This window comes from Leucopleurus acutus (genome assembly GCF_964270905.1).
Source record: "Leucopleurus acutus genome assembly, chromosome: 14".
Taxonomy (NCBI): Eukaryota; Metazoa; Chordata; class Mammalia; order Artiodactyla; family Delphinidae; genus Leucopleurus; species Leucopleurus acutus.
The window spans coordinates 77,287,477-77,312,116 of NC_139156.1; the positions used below are offsets into that span (position 1 = coordinate 77,287,477).

General features: G+C 39.6%; 1 protein-coding gene across 2 annotated transcripts in view; it reads right to left on the reverse strand.

Annotated features, from left to right (window-relative positions):
* Positions 1–24,640, reverse strand: part of RYR2 (ryanodine receptor 2) — a gene marked incomplete at both ends in the record, with an annotated part of 711,173 nt that overhangs the window by 274,666 nt on the left and 411,867 nt on the right. For both annotated transcript variants that reach the window (XM_082854592.1, XM_082854593.1), the window contains 2 exons: positions 3,070–3,229; positions 18,910–18,993. In XM_082854592.1, the coding sequence (XP_082710718.1) occupies positions 3,070–3,229; positions 18,910–18,993 (244 nt within the window). The remainder of the gene's footprint in view (positions 1–3,069; positions 3,230–18,909; positions 18,994–24,640) is intronic.

The window sequence follows — 24,640 nt, forward strand, 5'->3', positions numbered from 1 at the left end:
GCTGCTGTGCCTTCTTCAGAGAAAACTCAGTGCATGGGCGGCCATCCCATGACCTCAAATAGCTTGGAAAATATACATTAAGTTGATTCCATCAACTGGGGAAAGCAGGTAATGCCAGGAATACTGAAATAGCTACAAACCTCACAATTCGTATTTTACAAAAGAGGCCCCAAGTTTAAAACGCGATTAAAATGGTGTTGACCAAGCAAGAAGACAGGCTACCTTACGACCTTGGAAAAGGATACCTAATGTGCGAGTAAGTACAAAACTTAATCTCATGGGAGGTGGAGATGCCTCCCATGGGCTGCGAGTCTTTAGGGCTCTAACATTTAAGAAGTTACTTCTTTCCACTCACTCACTGCTGCAGGTTTTCTCCAACTTTCCGTATTTTAGGAGGCATACTCGATTCTCAATTTACCTTAGCATGAAGAACTAAGAGGCTGTGGATATTCCCAAACCTTCTCCAAAAAAAAAAAAAAAAAAATGGTATGTGGTGGACAGGGTTTGTTCTCGCCGGGGAAGAGCAAAGAAAACTGTTTCCTAATTTCTTCTTCCCCCTCTCTAGCAAATCTGTAGTAAATACCTCATCCTGACTACACGACCATCTACTGACACCTGGTGTCCAAATCATCTGGGTTGCTTGATGGGGAACCCCACACCGAAGCCACCCCCAAACACACAAGCAGCGTAAACAGAGTGCCTGCACTGCCAGTGCAGCTTCAAGACACATTACCCAGCACCCCTCCCTTTCAACACTGGCTGCTGCCCCGCAACTTTTCGTGTAGAGAAATTAAGAGGCCTCCGATGAACCACACTCTCTGGAAACGGTGTCCTGGGAATGTGACTGTGAAAAGGAGCTGCCCTGGGGTTTCCACGTACACAAGCGCTTGAAATCAGGTGTGCTGGAGAGGCAGAGAAGAGGGACCTCAAGCAAATGCCTGCCGGCAAGGAGTTTACGACCTAGTTGTGAACCAGACTATGTTAAGGAGAGGGTGATGAAAAATTAAAGACACCGCTCCTTCAGACAACCCAGCAAATGTGTGCTCTGTCAGTGGGGAAGGGGGTGGAGGGATGGAGTGGGAACTGGGGGAGGGGACGGGAAACGGTTCCAAGGACAGCTCTGGCCAGATCAGATAGAGCCCTGTGTTTTTATGAGGAGGACCCTCATGCACAAGGCAGAGGCAGACAGCGGGGGGTTCTGGTTTGTCCCACAGAGTCATGCGGGCCGCAAGGCAAGGGAGCGCTCCTTTGGCAGAGAGCAAATGTGACCCCTTATCCCCCTGTGGTATATGGTTCAGGTTCATACACACACACACGCACACACGCACACGCACACACACACTATGCTCAAGTGGACTGAGTACTGACAATCTCATCAGTTACAACCAGTTTAATTCAATATAAAAATAGCTTATTTTATGAAGTAAATCAAGGCTACCTGAGTTTTCTTTAGCCTTGCAAATGACAAAAGTCACCGGTTAAGAAGAATTTTGGAAACATATTTTTCAAACCAACAGGTAGCCTTTATCCTGAACCATGGCCTAAGCTTATAAGTAATAATCCAGTTTATTCCTAAAAATGTTTAAGTAAAGGCACTGCCCACCATGAGCTGGCAAGGATCACTGTGATAAGAGAAGAATTTGGGCTCTGGAGTCAAAAGGCTTGATTCCAACCTGGTTCTGCCATCTGGGAGTGCTGGACAAATTGTTCTCAAGCTCCCTGTACATCATATGTGAATTGGCAATAAAAACTGTTCATCCTTCATGGAACTGTCGCAAGAGTTAAAGAAGAAAATAGATGTAAAACTCGAGGCATAGTGACTCTGGCATCTTACAATAACAACAAACTATTCTATATGATTTGTTAGGTGAAATGCACTGCTGTAGCCTTTCTTATACATAAGTTATATAATGAAGTTTAAAAATTCAGCGAGGAGGAAAACAGTGGCACAGAGAACATTAATTTAAGTAGCTTTCCCAAGGTCACACAGGCACTAAGAGGCAAGGCTAAATTTGCTCTGCTTTGCCATCTCAATACAGACCCAATGACTGCTAGTTCTTCCTGTGAGTGCAACCATTAATAGAAATCCATGATTCTGAAATCCAGAAAACTCAGAAAAGTCGGTTTTATACTAAGTTTAACAAAAACTCTGTTGGTGACAAAAATGATCTGAATTGATGCAAGGCGGTGGATAATCTTTACTTACCCCTCTTGGTATCATCAGCCTACATTGCTGAACAAAGAATAATTTATATATAGTCTGCTGCCCTGCTGAGGGCACTGTGTAACATGATCAATGTATCACCATTCTGAAAACCAAGAAATAGCTGGATTCTGAAATTCATCTGGTCCCAAGGGTGTTAAATAAGGAACTGTGGGACTTCCCTAGTGGCGCAGTGGTTAAGAATCCGCCTGCCAATGCAGGGGACACGGGTTCGAGCACTGGTCCAGGAAGATCCCACATGCTGCGGAGCAGCTAAGCCCGTGCGCCACAACTACCGAGCCTGCGCTCTAGAGCCCGCGAGCCACAACTACTGAGCCCGCGTGTAACAACTACTGAAGCCCATGGGCCTAGAGCCCATGCTCCGCAACAAGAGAAGCCACTGCAATGAGAAGCCCGTGCACCGCAACAAAGAGTAGACCCCGCTCGCTGCAACTAGAGAAAGCCCGCGCGCAGCAACAAAGACCCAACACAGCCAAAAATAAATAAATAAATAAATAAATACACAAACAAATAAGGAATTGTGGACCCCTTCTATTATTAGTTTATCTCGAACTTCTCGTATTTCAAAAGCTTCTCCTAAAATACAATCTCAGAGAGAGAAATGCCACAAAACCACGTTATAAATCACTGGTCTGGTAATATTCACTGGGCCCCTCATGACAACAACAAGACTTGGGGTGGCCTGACTTCTTGAATCAGGCGTTTCTGTGCATATGTACATTAAAGATATCTATACGATGTGAGTTTTACAATGGTCATTACTTAATCTCTCCTGTTACAAATTATACTAATTCCCACTTAAATCAATCTCAGAGTACGTGCTGTAGAGCTAAATTCCCACGTACCTGTTGGATGCCATAGGTCCAGCCCTGCCGGATTCGATCCCGGGCCCACACGTTATGAGCATTTTCCGCCAACTTGTCCACCATCGCTTCCTGAGATGGGGTGAGCTTGATAAAGCTCAGGTCCATCGGGGCAGGCTTGTATCCACTTGTCAGCTGGTAACTACAAAGCAGAGCCAAAGAAATATATAATGGGCCTGTCCAGAAAAGTCAAGGTTGAAAAATCCCTATAACAGCCTGTTAAGTCCAATTGTTCCTAATTCTTATTGTTCCATAAACCACAGGGGTGACCAGTGGTAATGTGTCCAGCAAGCCTGAGCCCCTTGCACTTAAGCTAAAAACTCATCTGGTGCAAAGGCCACACGAACTTTATGTTTTCATTTTCACACCAATAAAACAGAAACGAGGCAACACCTGTCTCTCAAAGTTGAGAAGGACTTATCTTTGTTTGTGTTCCAAACAGCTGATGCTTTTTTTACAGGATAAATCAAAGTATCGGTAATTAAAACATCTGATAAATTTCTCTTCCTGTTAAGTCCTCATTTTTCTTCAACATTTACATGTCATATTAAAGTAATATTTATTTCATCAATCTGCATATGCTTTCAGATACTAGCTATTCATTATTCTACAGGGGAAGTTTAATGCATTTATACATTATTTCCCTACTGCTATTCCTAGTTACATAATTTAGGAAGCCTCATGATAAGACAGACACTAGGAAATACCAGGCATATAATCATCTAAAATGTGATTAAGGCCTGGATTTTAGGGAACTCATACCAGAGACTATTTCCACACTCTGAGCCGGAGAGGAAAAGTATTAAAATAAGTGTAAGTTTTAACCTCTTGGGAGAAATATAAAATTGAAAATAAAAGGTTTTCAACAGACATATATTAGGGCAATAGGACTGCTCTGCTACAAACACACACACACACACACACACACAGAGCTGTCTCATCTATTTAACTAGAGAGACTGGCACAAAGTCTGTTGTACAGTTGCTTCTCTTTCATTCTCTGTCATTGTTGTGTCCCCTACAATCAACTATGTTTTGAGGTCAGGATCTGCTTCTGATCCATTTTTCTAATTGTCATTATACTTAAAAGAGTACCTGGCAGAGAGCAGCCTTTCAGTCTACAGTTTTTGAAAGAATTAACTTTATTTACAGAATGAATATAAAGAGATATCCATCTTCATCTCAAAGATTCTCCTTTGGTGCAAACAAAGTAAAGAAAATTCACCAGATAATTAAGCTAAGTTTAAGAAATTATCAGAGCATGAGAAAATGGTCTTTAAGAAACTATATATCATCTTTCTTCTTCTAATTATTCTGGGCTATGGCTAGCCTGATTACAAGGTAAGCTCCTTAACAGCAGGGAGCTGAACTGCTTTGCTCCTAGAATAGTGCCTGATACGTGGTAGATATTCAATAAAAATTTGTTAAAGGAATCCATGTATGACAGCAATAAATAATTTAAGGTTGAGTAAAGTTGACTTTACCTTAAATACTCCTACTTCATTATAAGGCATCTTCTATTTTATAAATGATTTATCTACAGGCAAAAGTTTTAGAGAACATTTTGTTTGGTTTAAATAGATCAGATTGGCCCGGCAAGTGCAAAAATTATGGCTAATTACCACCTTATGTCACTTCATTTACATCCACGAGCTAAATTTATTGACGAAATTTTGTTCTGTTTTAAATCAGAACTCTGTATGTTTGGGTAATTAACAATATTTTTTCTTTGTTTTTCTATAAAGAAGCCACATGGGATTTCTGTAATCACTCACACAAATCACTGTATTTTATAGGATTCTGATGTTTAAATGGACAAATCTGTCAACTGTAAGCACAGCCTATATACAAGTTCTCACTCAGAAAATAATTTCTTCAAGAAAGAGCTCTCAATGCATTTCAAATGCACCAAGAGGTGATCAAGCCATCATCGTCTAATTTCCAAGTTTAACATTATTTGCTAGAAGCAGGGTTGGGGGTAATGATAAAGAATTTGGTCTTTTGCATACAGCTGGCCAGTAAGCAAATGAAAAGATGCTCAACATCATTAAGTATTAGAGAAATGCAAATCAAAACTACACCTCATACCGGTCAGAATGGCCATCAGTAAAAAGTCTACAAGTAACAAATGTTGGAGAGAATGTGGAGAAAAGGGAACCCTCCTATATATTGTTGGTGGGAATATAAATTGGAACACTCACTATGGAAAACAGTATGGAGGTTCCTTAGAAAACTAAAAACAGAATTACCATATGATCCAGCAATCCCACTCCAGGCATATACCTGGACAAAACTGTAATTCAAAAAGATACATGCAACCCTTTGTTCATAGCACCACTGTTCACAATAGCCAAAACATGGAGACAACCTAAATGTCCCTCAACAGATGAATGGATAAAGAAGATGTGGTACATATATACAATGGAATACTACTCAGCCATAAAAAAATAAAATAATGCCATTTGCAGCAACATGGATGCAACTAGAGATTATCATACTAAGTGAAGTAAGTCAGAAAGAGAAAGACAAGTACCATATGATATCACTTATATGTGCAATCTAAAATATGGCACAAATGAACCTATCTACGAAAACAGAAACAGAATCGTGGACACAGAGAACAGACTGTGGTTGCCAAGGGGGAGGGGGAGGGAGAGGGAGGGTTGGGAGTTTTTGGTTAATAGATGTAAATGATTATATACAGAATAGATAAACAAGGTCCTACTGTACAGCACAGAGAACTACACGCAATATCCTGTGATAAACCATAATGGAAAAAAATACAAAAAAAGAATGTATATATGTGTATAACTGAGTCACTTTGCTGTACAGCAGAGATTGGCAGGACACTGTAAATCAACTACACTTCAATTGGGGAAAAAAACACAACAACTTGGTCTTCTGTACTCTCCCATCTTCCCACCTGTATTTCTCACCTTCCTCTTGACTTTCCCCACAATAACCCAGCACACGGTAGCATAACAGTACACAATTCTCTTTTTTCTCTCATTTTCCAGTGGTCCTAATTCCTCCTACCTGTCGCAGAGGATACACATACGGTCAAGTTAGGAAGCTAATCTGTGAATAGTTGACTAGAGCCTATGCTACCTCAGTGAGGGATATATACCCTCTAAAAGAGGAAAGATCCTTCCCCTGCAACCAATGCTAATGGTAGACTTGCCAGCCATGTCTTACATGGCATGGGGAGGAATTTTTGAGGGTTATTTTCTATAAAAAATTATAGATAAGTTTTACTAATCTATAGTAGAAGTACACATTCTACTATATGTCTAGAGTATATATATATGTATATATGATAATATTGGCATAAGCATTTCTCTTTAGTTTCTCAATTTTCCTCTTCCTATACAGAATATCTACTAATGTTGCTTCAATTTGTGATCACAAGGAAAACCTACAGAGACACATTTGCATCTGTTGATTTGAAATAACACAATAATTAGTACACACTCATTTTCAGATGTAGACTACGATTCATTTTACTTGCTTTTCTTCATAGCCCTGTGCAAGAAAGAATTTAAAGTGGTTCTTTTAAATGGTCAATAGTCCCATCCAAATTAAAGTTACTAATTCCCATTTCACCTGAACCTTATTTCCACACGGTTTCACTTCATCTTCTATAGTAAAAATACAAATATCTTTGAAATTAATAGACTTCAACCTCAGTAGGTTGATAAAAATGATGACATCATGAATGCTTTAACCAGTGGCATCAATGAGGATTTACAAGACCATTTTTCTTTATGTGAGACATGACAAACTATCAAATCATTATACCAAAATCAGATTTTTAAAAAGCGCATAAATGTACTTCAGCAAATAATGTCCATTTCATCTCATTAATACAAGTTAATTAGGTACATAAAGATCAACTAACTACTAATATAAACTATTTTCTTTTTGTGATTGAAAACGAACAAAGAACAAAGCTTTTGAATAAAACGTGACTGACGTGAATCTTGGAAGCTAAATGGTTCCAAGTAAAGCTTCAGATTGATTTCCAGAGATTTAAAAGTAATAAAGGAAAGACTGCTACAACAATTCTTGGGAAGTAGAATTCTGTAGGCCAAATAATAGGGAAAAGGTATGTCATTAGTAATTACATTAATACAAAATATATATAGCTCATATTAAAGACATCTATGTATTACAGTCTACCTTCTCAAGCTTTCTGGGAAAATTCTGCCACAATCAGCTAATAGATCTCTTTCTTCTGCCATCTATTTCCCTAGTAGGTGTAGTTTTTTACTTCCCTTACTTTAATATGCAAAGTTGCAGTGCTAACAATCATTTTGTAAATTTAGGTTATGAGGAATATATGGTATTAAACAAACGTTCAATACGTTCACTTCCAAAACATCAACGTTCTTTTGTACTTATTAGCTCTTAGTTTTATTTTGATGTGGTATATAATGCAATAATTTTTTTTTTTTTTTGCGGTGCGCGGGCCTCTCACTGCTGTGGCCTCTCCCGTTGCGGAGCACAGGCTCCGGACGCGCAGGCTCAGCGGCCATGGCTCACGGGTCCGGCCGCTCCGCGTCACGTGGGATCTTCCCGGACCCGGGCACGAACCCGTGTCCCCTGCATCGGCAGGCGGACTCTCAACCACTGCAACACCAGGGAAGCCCAATAATGCAATAATATTTTAAAAGTGAGATTAACAAATTATATAAACCCTCTGGGCGTCAGTTGTCTTACAGTAAAATTTCTTTTTAAATACGTCTTTGCCTGAAAAAAAGAAAGCCCTCCTGGCACACTGCCAGTTTCGTTTGCATCCAATTACCAAAGATGTAAACAAAAAGTTGATAATCCTTGGCCCTACCGAGGAACTGCCATGTGAAGCAGCAATTCAGTTCTGTGCTTCATTCCCACCTGACCCACATTTTTTTCTAAGCAGGAATTCTAAATGAGCCTTTGAAAAAGGTGTTCGGTAGAATATCACTTAAGGGCCAATTTAAGTGGTGCAACAAAAATGTGGCAGGATACCCAAAACACTAAGGAACAAGCCTTTTCTTTTTTTCCAGCCTCTCCCACCTCTCGAGCTTACTTGTTTAGTATGAATCAGGTTAAATGAAGCTTGGAAGTCATTACGTTGTGAAAGATGCACGGTAAACATGAAAAGATTATGTCCAAGTTCAGTGGATGTTAGCCGTAAATTTCAAAACCAAATCAGCGCTTCAAGTACCTTGGAACAAATGGGGAAAATCTCAGATGACTGCACACCAGAGACATTAAGAACAAGTTTTGCTGGAAGCGCATCTATCAAAAATGAATACTGCGCTGACATTCTCACAGAAAGGAGATAGGGAATATTCAAAAACCCTTCTCCAGAAAACAAGTACAGGAGAATAATTTCAGTGTGGAAATTAGAAGGGAAAAGGGCAGGGATCTATTTCTTCTACTGCATTTCTTCGTTTTGTTTTTAAATAAATGTGTAATATGATGACATGCCCTGTGTGTCCCCCACCACTAATGCCTTGTTTAACCCAAGGCCTTCCTGTACCTCACAGCCTGTTTGAAACAAAACCAAGAGAGGATCATTTCAAGAGAGACCAAAAAAAAGCCATTCTTGGCTTTTGGATTTTTAAAATAGGCTTTGAAAATTCACTGCAGAGACAACAGTCTTTAGAGAAAGGCCTTCTGATATTAAAAGCTCTACTTATGGATACCAAAAGCGCAAGGCCCTGATGTGTCGGAACATAAAAGGAGACCAGATAAAGAGTCCAGTCTGTCCAGCCCCAGACAGGCTGAATGTTCCAGAGTCTGGAGGAGAGGAGAGCTGGAGGGAAGCCAGGGCTCTCCATCCCCCTGCCCAGATGGAGACCAGACAGATCCAGAGCTGAGGGGAACTTCTGTCTTGCTTACCAGATTGGACCCAGGAGAATGGCCAGGTTCCAGAATCTCCCACACCTCAACCCTTGTGCAGCACAGTTTCAGGAAAACAGACTTGGCAACAAACCAAGTGTAGGCTGTCAGGCAACCTTCCCTCCTCCCTCCACCAAGACACTGCAGTCCCCAAGTTGCCAGAGAGAGCATTCCCAGGGTTCCAGCCTCCTCTTAAAGAGGCATGAGTGAAGCTAAAAGCAGAGCAAGGACTTGGAGGACTCAAAAAGAGATGCGGAGGGTCCCAGCGTGTGGTCCAAAGATCAGTCAGGAAAACACGCATCCCATAATGAGGCAGGAGATAGATGGGCCCCAGGCCGAGCAGCTGGAATCTGTCCCCTGTGGACAGGTACTCCAAGATGAAGACAAGAGAAGGAGGATAGTCAGAGGACCTGAGCCCTGCCCAGATAAAAACGTAGAGAGACCACATTTTCCTCATTCTCGAAGCTAAGGAGGTCTTCTCAGCTACACATGCACGGACAGGCCCCTCGGAGGTCAAAAAGGGAGGGCGCGCCACCCCATGGTAGGTGATGTCAACATACCCATAGGCCTCTTCGCTAGAATCCATGTTGGCTAAGAGACGCACGCGCACACACAGGGGAGGACCCTGAGTTGAACCAAATACAGACTCAGAACCAGGCAAAGCAAGATGATTGGCCACAGCAAACCCGGAAGAAATGTCCCATATAAGTGATTCAAACTACCACGGGGGCACGACTCTTTCTCTGGACTCTTTCTCTGCGTCTGCCCGTGGGAGTCTATTCACACGTACCCTTTTTCCTCGTAATAAACATTTTACCTGTTTCACTACTTTCCATCTCTTTGAGGGAATTCATTTCTACAAAGCTGATGGGCCAGGGGCCTTGTCACTGACCGCTGGTCTAGTGGTTAGGATTCAGCGCTCACTGCCACAGCCCGACTTCAGTCTCTGACCAGGAATCGAAATCCTGCTTCGAGCTGCTGCAGGCTGAGGCCGCCCGAGATCCGCAAGATGCCAGCAGAGACGAATGAAGACAACTAACAAAGACTTCCCTTTGGCCAAACTTGAGTCAGGCTCCTCTGAGCCCTCTTTCTGGCCTCTGACCTTGGGCTCTGTCCTTGTTCTGCTTCGTCCAGTTTCAGCAAGAATCCTGCTAGGTCAAGTTAATGGAAATCCCCCACCTGTGACCTCTGACCCCACTCTTCATCCCCCGCCTTTGATATCCTATCACTCTGGTCTGCCTTCAGCAAGAACCCTATCAAGTTGGTTTTACCAGAATCCCCCTTTTCCTTAATGCTTCCTCCTAGTAATTTTCCATCCACTGTCCCCGACTCTGGTCCTGAGCTACAAATCCCCACTTGTTCTTGCTGTATGTGAATACTGAGGTCTCTCTTCCACTATTGCAACAGTTCTGGAATAAAATTTGCCTTTATGGCTTTAACTTCTGTCTGGCTCTAGTTTTCTTTGATATAATTCAGCCCCTGACAGCAAACTCAAAACAGAATGCCCAACGATCCAATGTCCCCTCCCCATCAGGTGAGTGTCCAAAACAGACGTATAGCCCTGGGAGTAAGACGGGGGTACACCTTGAATTCAAACTTAACAAATATTCATTCTGTAGTCGAATATTTCAGGCCCTGTTCTAGGAACTAATAGCACTGAATAACATGGACAAACAATCTGTATCTTTATAGAAATTACGTTTAGATGAGGAATCAGGCAATAAACAAAATAAACATAAAATAATAGTATGTCAGAGGATATAAGTGTCGTGAGGAAAAATTAAGTAGAAAAGGAAGCATGAGAGGAAGTACAATTTAAAATAGGGTGCAATTTTAAAGAGGTAGAGAAAGACAGCTTGGAGAAGATGACCTTTGAATCAAAACTTAAAGGTGAGAATAAACACAGAAAACAGTGATTTTAATGGAGTTTGTACTGAACAGACAGGGATTAGGTTTCCATTATCAAGCTGTATTCTGGCTGCAAGGCCCATTGGGTTTAAATATGAAATTAAGTCCGACGAGAGCAAATGAAGAACATTACATATAAGCACATTTTAAAATTTGTGGTCTGTGGAATTTACTCACTACACATAAAAAGCGTATATAAATATTTTTTTCTTCACAATCACAGTGTTCATCCTCACAGGAAAAAATCCAGCTGCATTTGTGACACTATTTTTCATTTAGGTAAATATTTACATACACTGAATTTTGTGCACGTGTTTGTGTCTATATGCACAGTATAAATATGGGTCTGCACATTTGGTATCCCTCTAAGCATTCATTTCCGAAAGCCATTTTAAATTTACATATACATATAAGCATTGAGAATATCATTCTTAACCTTCTATCTGCTCCAATATGCTTGAGAGATACCACTTCCCATCACTACAGTGGCTACACACCATGAGGGGGAAAGAAGTGGTGCAGGAGCGAGGGAATTTAGCACTAGGCTTAAATACCTCTCAAAGGATTCGAACATGCTCTTCCACAATTCAACACTACCTCTTACTTCCCAGCGATACACACAAGCAACCAGTTCCTGACCTATGTTTTGGTTTAACAGCAGAGAAGTGCTAACAGAAAGTCTGAATAAAAGGCATTGGTATTCAGACAAGAATTTTACTTTCATTTAAACCTTTACATTTTAAAAAAATCTCAGCTACTCAGGGATATGAGATACTAGGAACCACAAGCTCTGGGACTGGATTCTTTTTCAGTTGCATTCTTCTTTATTCCCGTAGCAACTGGACTCTGCTCATCAAACTCTGCAGTGGGTCAAGAGCTTAATTTTACAAGTGTGGGAAGGTTTATGAATTTAAGAACAGACAGTTATGTGCTGTACCTTTCAGCTGACTGCTGGTGTGTTTAGAGGAGGAAGAGGGAGAAAGGGAGAACTGAGCTACAATAAATCACGTATTTTTTAAAAGTCTTTAAGGATTTTAAGTGAAATGATCTGTATTATCAGGAAAAAAAAAACAAAAACAAAAAACACCTAACTCAGATTGCCTATTTTCAAATAGGGAATGTAGCACATCATTCTAATTACAGTTGGAGTCTACACGTATCCTTAAATCTGAAATGGGTCTCTTGTAGGCGGCATACAGTTGGGTCTTGTGTTTTAATCCACCTAACCACTCCATACCTTTCCAATGGCGAATTCAATCCATTTACATTTAGAGTCATTATTGATATGTAAGGGCACACTAATGCCATCTTATTAATGGCTCTCTGGTTGCTTTGTATTTCCATTGTTTCTTTCTCCTTCTACGTCTACTTCCGTAAATTGATTATTTTCCATGTTGGTGTGTTGTTTTCCCTTTCTTTGTCTTTGTGAATCCATTCTCTATAGACTATTGCCTCGTGGTAACTTTGTAAATTACATTAAAAATCGTAGAGATGAAACAATCCATTTTAGGCTTATCAGCTGTCGCAACTCATCTGTGAAAGCCTGTGAAGGCTCCATCTTTTACTCATTACTTCTATTACTGATATTACAACTGATATTACTGATGTTACAACTTACCTCTTTTTATGTGGTATATTCATTCATGATTTATAGTAGCTCTAGTTCTTTTTACTACTCTTTGCCTTTAACTTTTATACTATAGTTGAGTGCGTAACACACCCCCCTAACGCGGAGTTACAACTCTCTGGGTCAAACTGCCTGTGTTTCTCCATCTCCAGTGTATTGTATGCTTTCGTATGTTGTCCTGTTGCTGAGCAGCTTCTTTTCATTCCAGCTGGAAGAACTCCTTTCAGCATTTCTTGCAAGGCAGGTCTACCGGCGGTGAACTCCCTCAGCTTTTGTCTGGGAAAGCCTTTATTTCTCCTTCTTATCTGAAAGGTAACTTTGTTGCGTACACTATTCTTGGCTGGCAATTTTAATCTTTCAACACTTTGAATATGTCATTCTACCCTCTCCTGGCCTGTAGAGTTCCTGCTGAGAAATCAGCTGACAGCCTAATGGGGTTCCTCTGTGCCTTACTTTCTTTTTTCCCCTGATGTGCTTTAAGATAATTTCTTTATCACTGATTTTTTTAAAATTAATTTATTTATGTATTTATTTATTTAGGGCTGCACTGGGTCTTCGTTGCTGCACACGGGCTTTCTTTAGTTGCGTCGAGCGGGGGCTGCTCTTCGTTGCAGTGTGTGGGCTTCTCACTGCGGTGGCCTCTCCTGTTGCAGAGCACGGGCTCTAGGCACGCAGGCCCAGTAGTTGTGGCTCGAAGGCTCAGTAGTTGTGGCGCCCAGGCTTAGTTGCTCCGCGGCATGTGGGATCTTCCCGGACCAGGGCTCGAACCCGTGTCCCCTGCATTGGCAGGCGGGTTCCCAACCAGTGTGCCACCAGAGAAGCCCTATCACTGATTTTTGACAGTTTCATTACAATGTGTCTTGGAGGAAGTCTTTTTACATTGAGATAATAGGGTGTTCTTTTAGCTTTATGGAGTTGTACGTCTAAGTCTGTCCCCAGGCCTGGGAAGTTCTCAACTATTATTTCTTTAAACAAAGTCCCTGCCCCCTTCTCCCTCTCCTCTCCTTCTGGAGCCCAATTATTCAGATATTTGTTTTTCTGATAGAATCTGATAGCTCTTATAGGCTTTCATCACTCTTTTAAATCTTAGTTTCACGTCCTCTTCTAATTGTATTATTTCTAGATTCCTATCCTCCAAGTCATTTACTCTTTCTTCTACATGGTCTGCTCTGCTACACATGTTCCGTGTTACACTCCTCATCTCATTCGTTGAATACTTTAGTTCCAGTATTTCTGTTTGGCTCTTTTTATAATTTCATTCTCTTTGTTAGAGTACTCCTTCCATTCATTAATTTTATTTATGATTTCACTAAATTGCCTTTCTGAGTTTTCCTGTGGCTCGCTGAATTTCTCAATACTATTTTGAATTCTTTATCAGTTAGATCGCAATATTCCACGCCATTGAGCTCAGCTGCTGGAGAATTACCATCGTCTTTTTGTGATGCCATATTCCCTTGACTTTTCCATACTGGTTGTAGTCATGTGTTTCTGCTTTTTGCATTTGAAGTAGCAGAAAGCACCTTAACTGAGCTTTCATGTCTTTTCTGGTTCTTATAACTCACCAGGCTGGCTATCAGAAGCCTCTCTTTTGTTTTCCAGAAGGCGGCGCTATAGCTCAAGCTTGTGGTTTCTCCCTTGCCCATCCACATGGTCTGTCTACTGGAGCTCACTCTCCTTGACCAGAAGTGTGCACAGGGAGCTGGCAGCAGACTGGGAGGGAGGTGTGGGTTTGGCACTTGGTGAGTTAGGGGTGCCCACAGTCCTGGTAGGGAGATCCCGGGAGTGGCACTCCCAAAGGCATGTGGGTAGACTTTCTGCTGAGTGCAGTCCCTTTAAGGCCATTTGAAATTCTTATCTACTTCTATTTCAAAGTCCTCCCAGCCCCTAGCTGCAAGCTCCCACCTTAGTACTCCAGGTGCCAGTGGAGAGACTCCAGCCAAGTCCCACCCAGCGAAGGCAGTAGGGCGCTCTCATGCTCCTCTTTCTCCAAGGAAGAGATATCTCTGCCACATAAATCAGCCAGATAACCACCTTCTTAGAGTTGGGGTGGTGCTGGGAAAAGTTTCTCCTACTGCTTCCGCTGTGACCAAACTCCGGTTTCTTTTTTCATTTGTTTGTTTTCTTTGTTCTTTTTTTCTCCAATGGTGTGTTGGCATCTCTCTTTGGGAGGGCTGGACTTCTGCAAGTTGTCTGTCATGGGCGCGTACCTGCCTGATTCACACTCACCGGATTCTGGTCCCACAGCCAGGAAAGGGGCCCAGGCAGCCTTACTGGCTTCATTAGTTCTGCAGCTTATAGGGAGGTTTCTCTATCTCCTACCAGATGCACTGGTGCGCAAGATTCCTCCTGGGTCCCTGAGAGCTACAGCTGCAAATTGCAGAAACCCCACAAAGGGACTCTTATTCATGTACGGGTATCTAATTCACCCATTTATAAAAGGCGGATGAAAAGGAGGAACATCTTATGCTGTCATGTTACAGACATCACTCCTATACTAGGTATTTTAGAAACTGGGGGCCTTGCAGTAAACAAAGCCCCGGCCTCTTATTGAGTGCATATTTCAGTTTAGGCGCCCCAAAAGCTACACGAATAAATAACGTCAGCTGTAGAAGTGCAAGTGAAAAAATAAAGCAGGTTAATGATCAGAGCATTATAGATAGAATGCTTAAGGAAGACCTCTCAGAGGAGTTTATATTTAAGCAAAGACTTAAATGAAGTGAGTGTTCTTTTGTGTTTTGTGTTTTTTTCTGATTTAAAAAGTCCTTCTCCACCTCATGGTCATGAAGATATTCCACTTGTCTTCAAAAAGTATTTCTGTTTTGTGCAATTGGGTCTTGAATTAACCTGCAAATGTTTGTGTATAGCATAAGGTAGAGACCTAACTTTTTTCTATTTTGCTAGTCAATTATATGAATACCACTGATGGAACAGTTTTCATTTCCCCACTTATCTATAACAAGACCTTTGGCATAGGTCAAATTTGTATATATGCATGTATATATTTGGGAACTCTGTCTCCATTTGTCTATCCCAATACCATTGTAACACTTCCTTCATTACCATAGTTTTATCATAAGTCTTGATATCTAGCAGAGCAAGTTTATCTTCTTTTGTAAAAGACTTCTAGATATTCTTGAACCTTTGAAATTCCACATATATTTTAGAATAGCTCAGCAAGCTGCTTCAAAACCTCTGTTGGCGGAATGACTGGAATAGTATTGATTCTAAGATTAATTGGGGGAGAACTGATATATTTGTTGTACCATCCGTGATCATGATCTATCTCTATTTATTTAGATAGTCTTTAAAGACTTTAAATCCAATTTTAACATTTAGTCTACAGAGGTCTCGCACCTCTTTGGTTAGATTTCTCATCTACCTTAGGGATTTCTTTATTTTTCTTTCTTTTGTTTTTTTTTTCTTGCACTTCTAAATGAGATTTTAAAGGTATTGATCTAGCAATACTGCTGTACTTATTGTCAACAAATAATACTGCAGCTCCTCCTGAGTTTTCAATGCAATAACATTACCTGCTATTGACAACAGTATGTTTTCTTCCTTTCCAAAACTCATCATTTTTTTCTTGTCTCATTGCATTGGCTATATTGAATACATCAGGTAATAGTAGTTTATATGTCTTATTCCTGAATCCTAAGGGAAAAACTTTGGGGTTTTACCTTATAGATCATTGGTTGCTATTGGCCTTTTGTCAGGTTAAGAAGGTTCTCTCAGATCATTGCTTGCTAAGAGTTCATATGCTTGTAAGTAAAACATTTTATGAAATATTTATTACTAAATATATTGGTAGGATCATATGAATTTTCTCCCTCACTCTAGTGTGAATAAATATATTTTCTAACATTAATCCATCTTTTTATTACTGGAATAAATTTAGCTGGGCCATAATATACTGCTAAGTTTGCTAATATTTTACTTAGCATTTTTTTGTATCTATGCCCATAAGTGAAGCTGGATTACAATTTCCCTTCCTCACACTACCCTCATCTGGGCTTTATTTTATTATTTATTTTATTCTCAGATAATAAGTTGTAAAGTGCTGCTTCGTTTTCATTTGAGATTACCCATTCTTAAATATTTGCTGGAAATCAATAGAAAAGTGGTTTGGGATGTGTGTGTGTATTTTAAACTATTAATTCAATTCCTTTAATAGCTGTAGCTCTATTAACATTTTCTTTCTTCATGGGTCAGTTTTGATAATATTATATACAACTGTCAATATCATTTAACTTAGAAACTAATTTGTTAATTATATAAATTTGTTACAGTTTGCGGTCCCTCTTGAAAATATCCCTGTAATTGCTCTAAGAAATATTTCTTTTTTCTTTTCTCAATCTTTTCAGAGATTTTTCTTCCTGCTTATTAGGTTTCTAAAACATGCTTTCTCCAAGTATTGCTTTAAATATGCAACTCTTATGTTTTGATATGAAGTCTTTGCCTTTGCCATTCTTGTATTTTAAATTTTCACAATGATATGTTTGACCTATAAGCTATTTAGAACTATGTTTTAAAAGTTTTAAATATGTCATGACTTTACATGATTTTTTGATTGTTACCTCCTGTGATTCAATAAATATGATATTTACAATATCAACGTCCTCATGTTGTAAAGGATGTTGAGTTTTATAAATGTTCCATGTGTTCAGTGTTCTATATATGTCAAGCTTTTAACTTATAGGGGGTTAAATTGTTATTATTCTTCATTAATATTTATCTGTTACACATATTAGTTTCTGGGAGTTGTGTTAGGAATTACCACTATGATTTTACATTTGTCTATTTATTTTGGAAAATCTATTAATATTTTGCTTTCTTGATTTTTCGAAGCCATTTGACTTGGTGCATACATGAGGAGTATTAGCATAATGCTTATTTTTTGGATCCTTATACATATCCTTCTTTCCTTAATTTTGCTTTCAGAGCTATTTTGTCTTATATGAGGCAACTGACAAAAAGGAAACTGCAGTTTCCTTCTGAACAATATTACTTGGAACATCATGTTCTCATGTTTTTTCAACTTTTCACGTTCTGAATTTCTTGATGTGTCTCCTTTAGCTGGGTTTTATTTTTGTGAGGTGTATACAACGTGAGTTATCTTTCTGAATCTAATCTGACAATCACTATATCTTACCTGGAGAATTTCACTGATTTCCATTTATTGAGATTAATGATATATCTGGATGTATACCTGTCATATTTTTATTTTTAAAAGTAACTATTTTTGGATACACACAAGAAAATATACTTTAAAGCATTCTAAAGAAATGAACTCCATTAACCCACCACCATGGTAAAATTAGAACATTACCAACACCTTGTATTTATCTGTGTGCTCCTCCCCTTTCAACACCTGCCTATACTCCAACAAAGGTAGTTCCTATCCAGAATTATGATGCCACTGCTTTAGAAAAATAGTCTTATCAAATAAGCATATATCCCTAAAAATATGTGCATATGTTTTATGCATATATGGTTTTGAGCCTCAAAACTAGCCCTATACTTTATATATATAACCTTGTAGGATATGCTGTTATACATATTTTTTAATGGAAGGCCTGAGTAAAAAGGTTCGGTGGCCTAAAGGACCTGCTAGAATTTGCGCTCGCATAGCAAGCACATGGTTTCTACTTTAATTTTATGTTTATCTGGGGTGGCGGATAGAAATTACGGAGTGGCTACTTTGTTTTTATCTCCATGATATTACTTAGCACATGTCCAGGACTGCTATTTACACCATGCAGGCCTCGGAAGAGTGGCTTGAATACTTACTAAACTAAATAAAGAAAAAGTAATAATATGTAACAGTTATCATTTATTAAGCACTTATACTCATTTAATCCCTAAAACTTCCCGTCTTAATACCTGTTAGCAGATGAGAAAGCTGAAGTTTTAAGAAGTTAAACAAGGTCAGAAATTGTAGCATAGCAGGCAAAATAACTCCAAGAGCATCTAGTGCCTCAGTTTTCTCATCTTAAAGTGGAAATGATAACACTGACTGCATAACTACTCCTAAAATACATTTTCTTTGTAAAAATATATAAAATTATACATCTTCTGGTGGAAAGTGGGAAACCATATCCAATCAGTTAGGATGTGGGCATGCGTGTTCACACACACACACACAAAACAAAAATAACACACTCGTAACACACTCCCAAATATTTTGTGAGCTTGTTTCCCCTCTGGGCACTGTGATGGACTCTCACCCCACCACGGCCTTGATGCAGCCTCTAGTGTAATACAGCAAGCTTAAATTTTGAATCTGAATTTTATAGCTTACGTGTAAGCAAGGCATCTAGGATTCCATCAAGAGTTTTTTGGGAGCAGTAACACTAAATAAAGTAAGGCCCAGACTATATAATATTACTTAGACATTCAACTTACTTCTTCGGCAGCTTCATTTTTTTCACCTTTTCTTCAGTGTGTTCATCTGATATACCCACATGACATCCTAATGCCAACAAAGTCCTGGAAAAGAAAACCAGACATAAGCTGCAACAATTCCTTCCCTATGTCCAGAACGACCCAACATTAACAGCAGCTGGGCATGAGGTATAACAGTCCACCTCGAATGCAGAGAGAAGTATTTTGTTTTAAAGCAAAAGGAAAGCTTACTTAGTTGTAAATTATTTACTGTTGAGTCATGAGTAGGACATTTGAAAATTAAATGTTTCAATTCAAACACAAAAAGGAACATATTGAAAAGTAAGTGTCTCTACAATCCCTTCCTTCTATTCCTGTTTCTTTCCCTAAAGGCACTGATTGCTACTAATTCCTGAATGTCCTGCTACAATCTATGCATATTCTAAAGCAGCTGTGTGTGTGTGTGTGTGTGTGTGTGTGTGTGTGTGTGTCATTATTTCTGCTTTCCTTTTATGCATTGGTTATGTGTAAGAGTTCTCCACAATTTGCTATCTTGACTTTACAATATAACTTTGATATATGACTTTGACTTACTGTCCTTCATATAAAGCTGGTTTATTTTTCAATAGGTCTGAAGTGTTCCATTCACTGAGTATGTCATCATGTCTTACCCAATTCTCTGTTCACTATCTTTTGTTATTACAAACAATGCTGCAATGAATAACCTTATACATTTAATACATGTACTATATCCTTCATCTGTAGGATAAATTCCTAGACATGCAATTACTGGGTCACAGGGGTGGTACGTTTCAGAGTTTGACAAATATTGCCAAATGTCTATAGAGCTGGTAATCATTTATATTTCCACCAGCAAGGTATGACACTGCCTGCCTATTTCCCATACCTGGCCCAACACAGAGTTATCAATTAATATGCTAATGAGATGTCTCATTTACAGTTTTAATTGGCATTTTTCTTCATATAAGTGCACTTGAGCACCTTTTTCGTATGCTTTGGCGATATCTGTACTTCCTTTTTTCTGTGAAAACATTCCTTGTTCACTTTTCTGTTAGATTTGGGTTTTGTTGTGGCAGTTCAGAAGCCCTTCAAATATATGAGATATGAGTTACAAATATTTTCCCCAGTTTCTTGTCTTTTTACTTTCTTTATGCTGTTCTTTCTATGTAGCGCTTTAAACTTGTTGAGTTTTATGTGATACTTAGAAAGAGATTTCCCAACTGTTAAATCACTTGAAGGAACCGTCCTTGCTTTTTTGACGGGGAAGGGGTGGGGCAGGGGAAGCTATATGTCTTAAGGTAGAGATTTAACTTTATTTCCCAGATGGATACCCAGTTCTCCACAAAATATTTACTGCATAATCCATTTTTACCACTTACTTGAAATGCTACTTTTATGATACACTGAAGTCCCCATATGTTTTTAAATCCTTTTCTGGACTTCCTACTCTAGAAAAATCTCCCTTTCACATGACACATGGGGGTTCCAATTGGCCAGAAACAGTTTATCCAGTGTTTAGATACACTGTATTTTTTTACTCCCTTTAATGAATAAGCTTTTGCTGATTTTCCCAAGGAAGCTCCTCACCATTCACATTTAGAACTCAACCTTGTAAGTCCCCAGACTTAGGGAGAACAACACGCTTTACTATTCATGACAATGAGTGGTTCCACCTATCTCGATAGAATAAGGTGCAACAGCATAAACTTTGGGGATGACAGAATTTCTAAGGTGTGGTCAGTTGCAAAAGGAAGGTAGCAAGTATCTAAAATCCATCTATACTTACCCTCCATCACATTTAAAAAATGACAATATGGAGACAGGTATAGATACATAGATACACACACACACACACACACACACACACACACACACACACTGCTATCAAGTTAAATTTTAGGTTATATATGGCAAAATTGAGATGAGCCCGTGAAATTACCTTGGGAGTGTGAAACTGCAGAAATAGGGATAGAGCAAGAGCTAACTGAAGCTATGAAATTACCTAAAGAATGTGCCACTTCAGATGAGATTGACTGGCAACAGAAGAATCAAAAATTGACTCACAGAACAAACACAGGCTGTGCTTATTCAAACACTGTCCAAGGAACAGGAAGTTTCCTGCCATCACCCTCCATTCATTTATCTATTCAGTAAGTATCTTTTGAAAGCCAGGTCCTGTGCTAAGTTCTGGGGATAAGCTTACAGGCCGGTGAGGACTAAGACAAAAATTAACTATAACACAGAGTCTTGCATGCAGTGACATACGTACAGGGCTATGAAAGGGTCAAGTAGGATCCCAAACCCAGCTCTAAGGGAACTCAAGGGTGACAATAACATTGGGATTTATCTTAAATCCAGGTAGTTAAACTTCTGAGTGCGTGCCTACCAAGCAATCTGATTATAACATATGGAGAACCCTGCCTAATACATTAAGTGACGATAATGGCTAGCACCGTATGACCATCGCTACAATCCAGTTTTAGAATATTTCCATCACCCCATCAGATTCTCCATGCCTGTCTGCAGTCACTGATCATCCCCACCCTCAAGCAATCATAAATGTGCTTTCTGTCTCTAAAGAATTGCCTTTTCTGGGCTTCCCTGGTGGCGCAGTGGTTGAGAGTCTGCCTGCCGATGCAGGGGACACGGGTTCGTGCCCCAGCCCGGTAATATCCCACATGCTGCGGAGCGGCTGGGCCCGTGAGCCATGGCCGCTGAGCCTGCGCATCCGGAGCCTGTGCTCCGCAACGGGAGAGGCCACAACAGTGAGAGGCCCGCGTACCGCAAAAAAAAAAAAAAGAATTGCCTTTTCTGGACATTTCACCTAAATAGAATCATACAGTATTGAATCTTTCATGTCAGGCTTCTTTGACTTACCACGTTCTTTAGATTGATCCGTGCTGTAATGCACATTAGTAGTTTATTTCCTTTTATTGCTAAATAGTATTGCATTGGCTCTATCACATTTTGATTATCCATTCATCAGCTGATGGATGTTCGCAGTTTTTCCAGTTTGGGGATGTTATGTATAATCCTTCTATGAGCATGTCTTTGTGTCAACATAGGCTTTCATTTCTCTTGGGTAGGTACGTAGGAGTAGAATTGCTAGGTTGTATCATAAATTTATGTTTAACGTTTTAAGACACCACCAAGTGGCAGGGCCATTTTACATTCCCATCAGTAATACATGTAGATTTCAGTTGTTTTCTATATCTGCACCAACACTGAGTGTATCTGTCATTTTGATTATGGCTATTCCAGCATGTGTGCGGTAGTATCTCATTGTGATTTAGTTTGCATTTTCCTAATGACTAATGATGTTGAGCATCTTTTCATGTGCTTATTAGCCATTCACATATCTTCTTTATTAAAATATATACTCAAGCGTTTTGCCTGGTTTTTAATTGGGCCGTACGTATTCTTATTACAGAGTTGTAAGAGTTGCCTATATATTCTGTATACAAGTTCTTTATCAGGACTTGGGTGATTTACTACAAGCCCTATAAATGTAAACTTACATGATTTATAAATATTTTCTCCCAATCTGTGGCCTGAGTCTCCATCTGCTATGTGGTTTCTTTTGTATTACGAAAGGTTTTACTTTCAATGAGATCCAGGGTATTGATTTTGTTTTCTTTTATGGATCGCATTTTGGGCATCATATCTAAGAACTCTATGTCTAACCCAAAGAGACTTTTAAAGGAGAACAACAGACCATTTAAAAAATCTATTCAATGCTATCAACCACACCAAGTTCTCTGAGTAAGAACTCTTTGGTCTTTATATTATCTTTATTAAAACCATTTTATTTGACTTAACACGGTTCAACTCACCCATTTAAAATGGTTTTAAAGTCTGCAGAGGGTGGGGAGAGAGCAGCGTGAGCTGTGGAGCTTGTGCAGAGGTTAGCAGAGAGGAACAGAGTATGGGAAGTGGAAAGGGACGAGCTGGAGGTGGGCTCTCCATCTGATTCCTGTGCTTCCGACAGTAACCTGCATATGCATTCAGCACATATTTGCTACAAGATTAAGGGGCAATAATTGGTTCGTGCTGCAATTTAGCACTTCAGGTATATGACCACCGACAAGAAGAGGAAACAGACTGGCACAAAGCCACAGAGAGAACAGGAGGCACCCTGTCCGTGATAACCATCTGGTATACAAAAGCCTGGCTAGAGACTGAGCTTTATTGCTTGTTCGTGGGTTCATTCATTCGAGAAATATTTACTGAGCTCTGTGTAAAGTTCAAAAGATGGTGAATAAAATCAAAATCAGATGCCTGCCCTCAAGAAACTTAGGTCTGGTGGAGTAGAGAGGCCATCCTGTGACTATACATAGCTGGACAGTTTCTATGCTGAGAGATACAAACAGGCTGAGTGCCTATGAAAGGGGGCTTTATTGAATCAAGGAGCTCAGCAAATGTTTCCCGAAGAAGTGACCCGAGATGTAAAGGATGAGAACAGGGCATGGAGGGGAGCATTCCAGGAAGTGGACGTAAAGAAGGGGAAAGGAACGTGCAAACAGGTGTGCAAAACAAAGTCTAGTGTGATGGCAAGCAAGGACAAAGAAGAGCAGCCTCCTACGTGATGATGGTGGTGAGAAGGGAAGCAAGACCTTGCAGGACCACTGGGCAAATTAAGGTACTGCCTTTATCTTAAGAGCAATGGGAAGCCATTAAAAGAATTCAAATAGGGAGAAATGACACTAAATATTTGAAAAAGATCAGAGTACAGAATGGGTAAGAGAAGAGCTAGCTTAATATTTCAACTGGATCTGTCGGGACAGTTTTATAGTTTCAGGTGGGGAATAATGGTAGCTTAGGCTAAAGACATGGAAGCAACCTAAATGTCCCTCAGTAGATGAATGGATAAAGAAGATGTGGTACATATACACAATGTAATATTACTCAGCCATAAAAAAGAATGAAATAATGCCATTTGCAGCAACATGGATGGACCTAGAGATGATCATACTAAGTGAAGTAAGCCAGACAGAGGAAGACACATATCATAGCATTTGACTTATATGTGAAGTCTAAAAAAAAAAGAAAGAAAGACACAAATTAACTTATTTACAGAACAGAAACAGACCCACAGTCATACAAAACAAACTTATGGTTACCAAAGGGGAAAGGGAGGGGAGGGATAAATTAGGAGGTTGGGATTTATACATGTTACTATATATAAAATAGATAACCAACAAGGACCTACTGTACAGCCCAGGGAACTATATTCAGTATCCTGTAATAAACTATAATGGGAAAGAATCTGAAAAAGAATATACATACACATACATATGTATATGCATAACTGAATCACTGTGCTGTACACCTGAAACTAACACAACATTGTAAATCAACTATACTTCAACTTAAAAAAATGGTAGCTTAGGCTAGGGTGGTACAGTGCTGTTCTGGAAGAGGGTGTCAGAATTTCTGCAGTGCTGTACAGCACACAGATGATCATTCAAATCGGAAGTAAGCTGTCTTTTTCAACAATTTAGGTGATAAAAAAAAATCACAGAAAGAGCAACAAAAATTCATATTCACACGAAATCACCCAACATCCAAATAAGGAATATTCTGAAGTAATCGTTTGCTTATTCGTCACTTGGCACTCCTGAGAATTTAAATGAGTAAAGTCGCTAATCTCACCCACAGTATACATATATTTTTTTAAAAAACTGAACTTTATAGAGTGCTTCTTCTGTTAGGCATTACGGTGCTAGAGGCT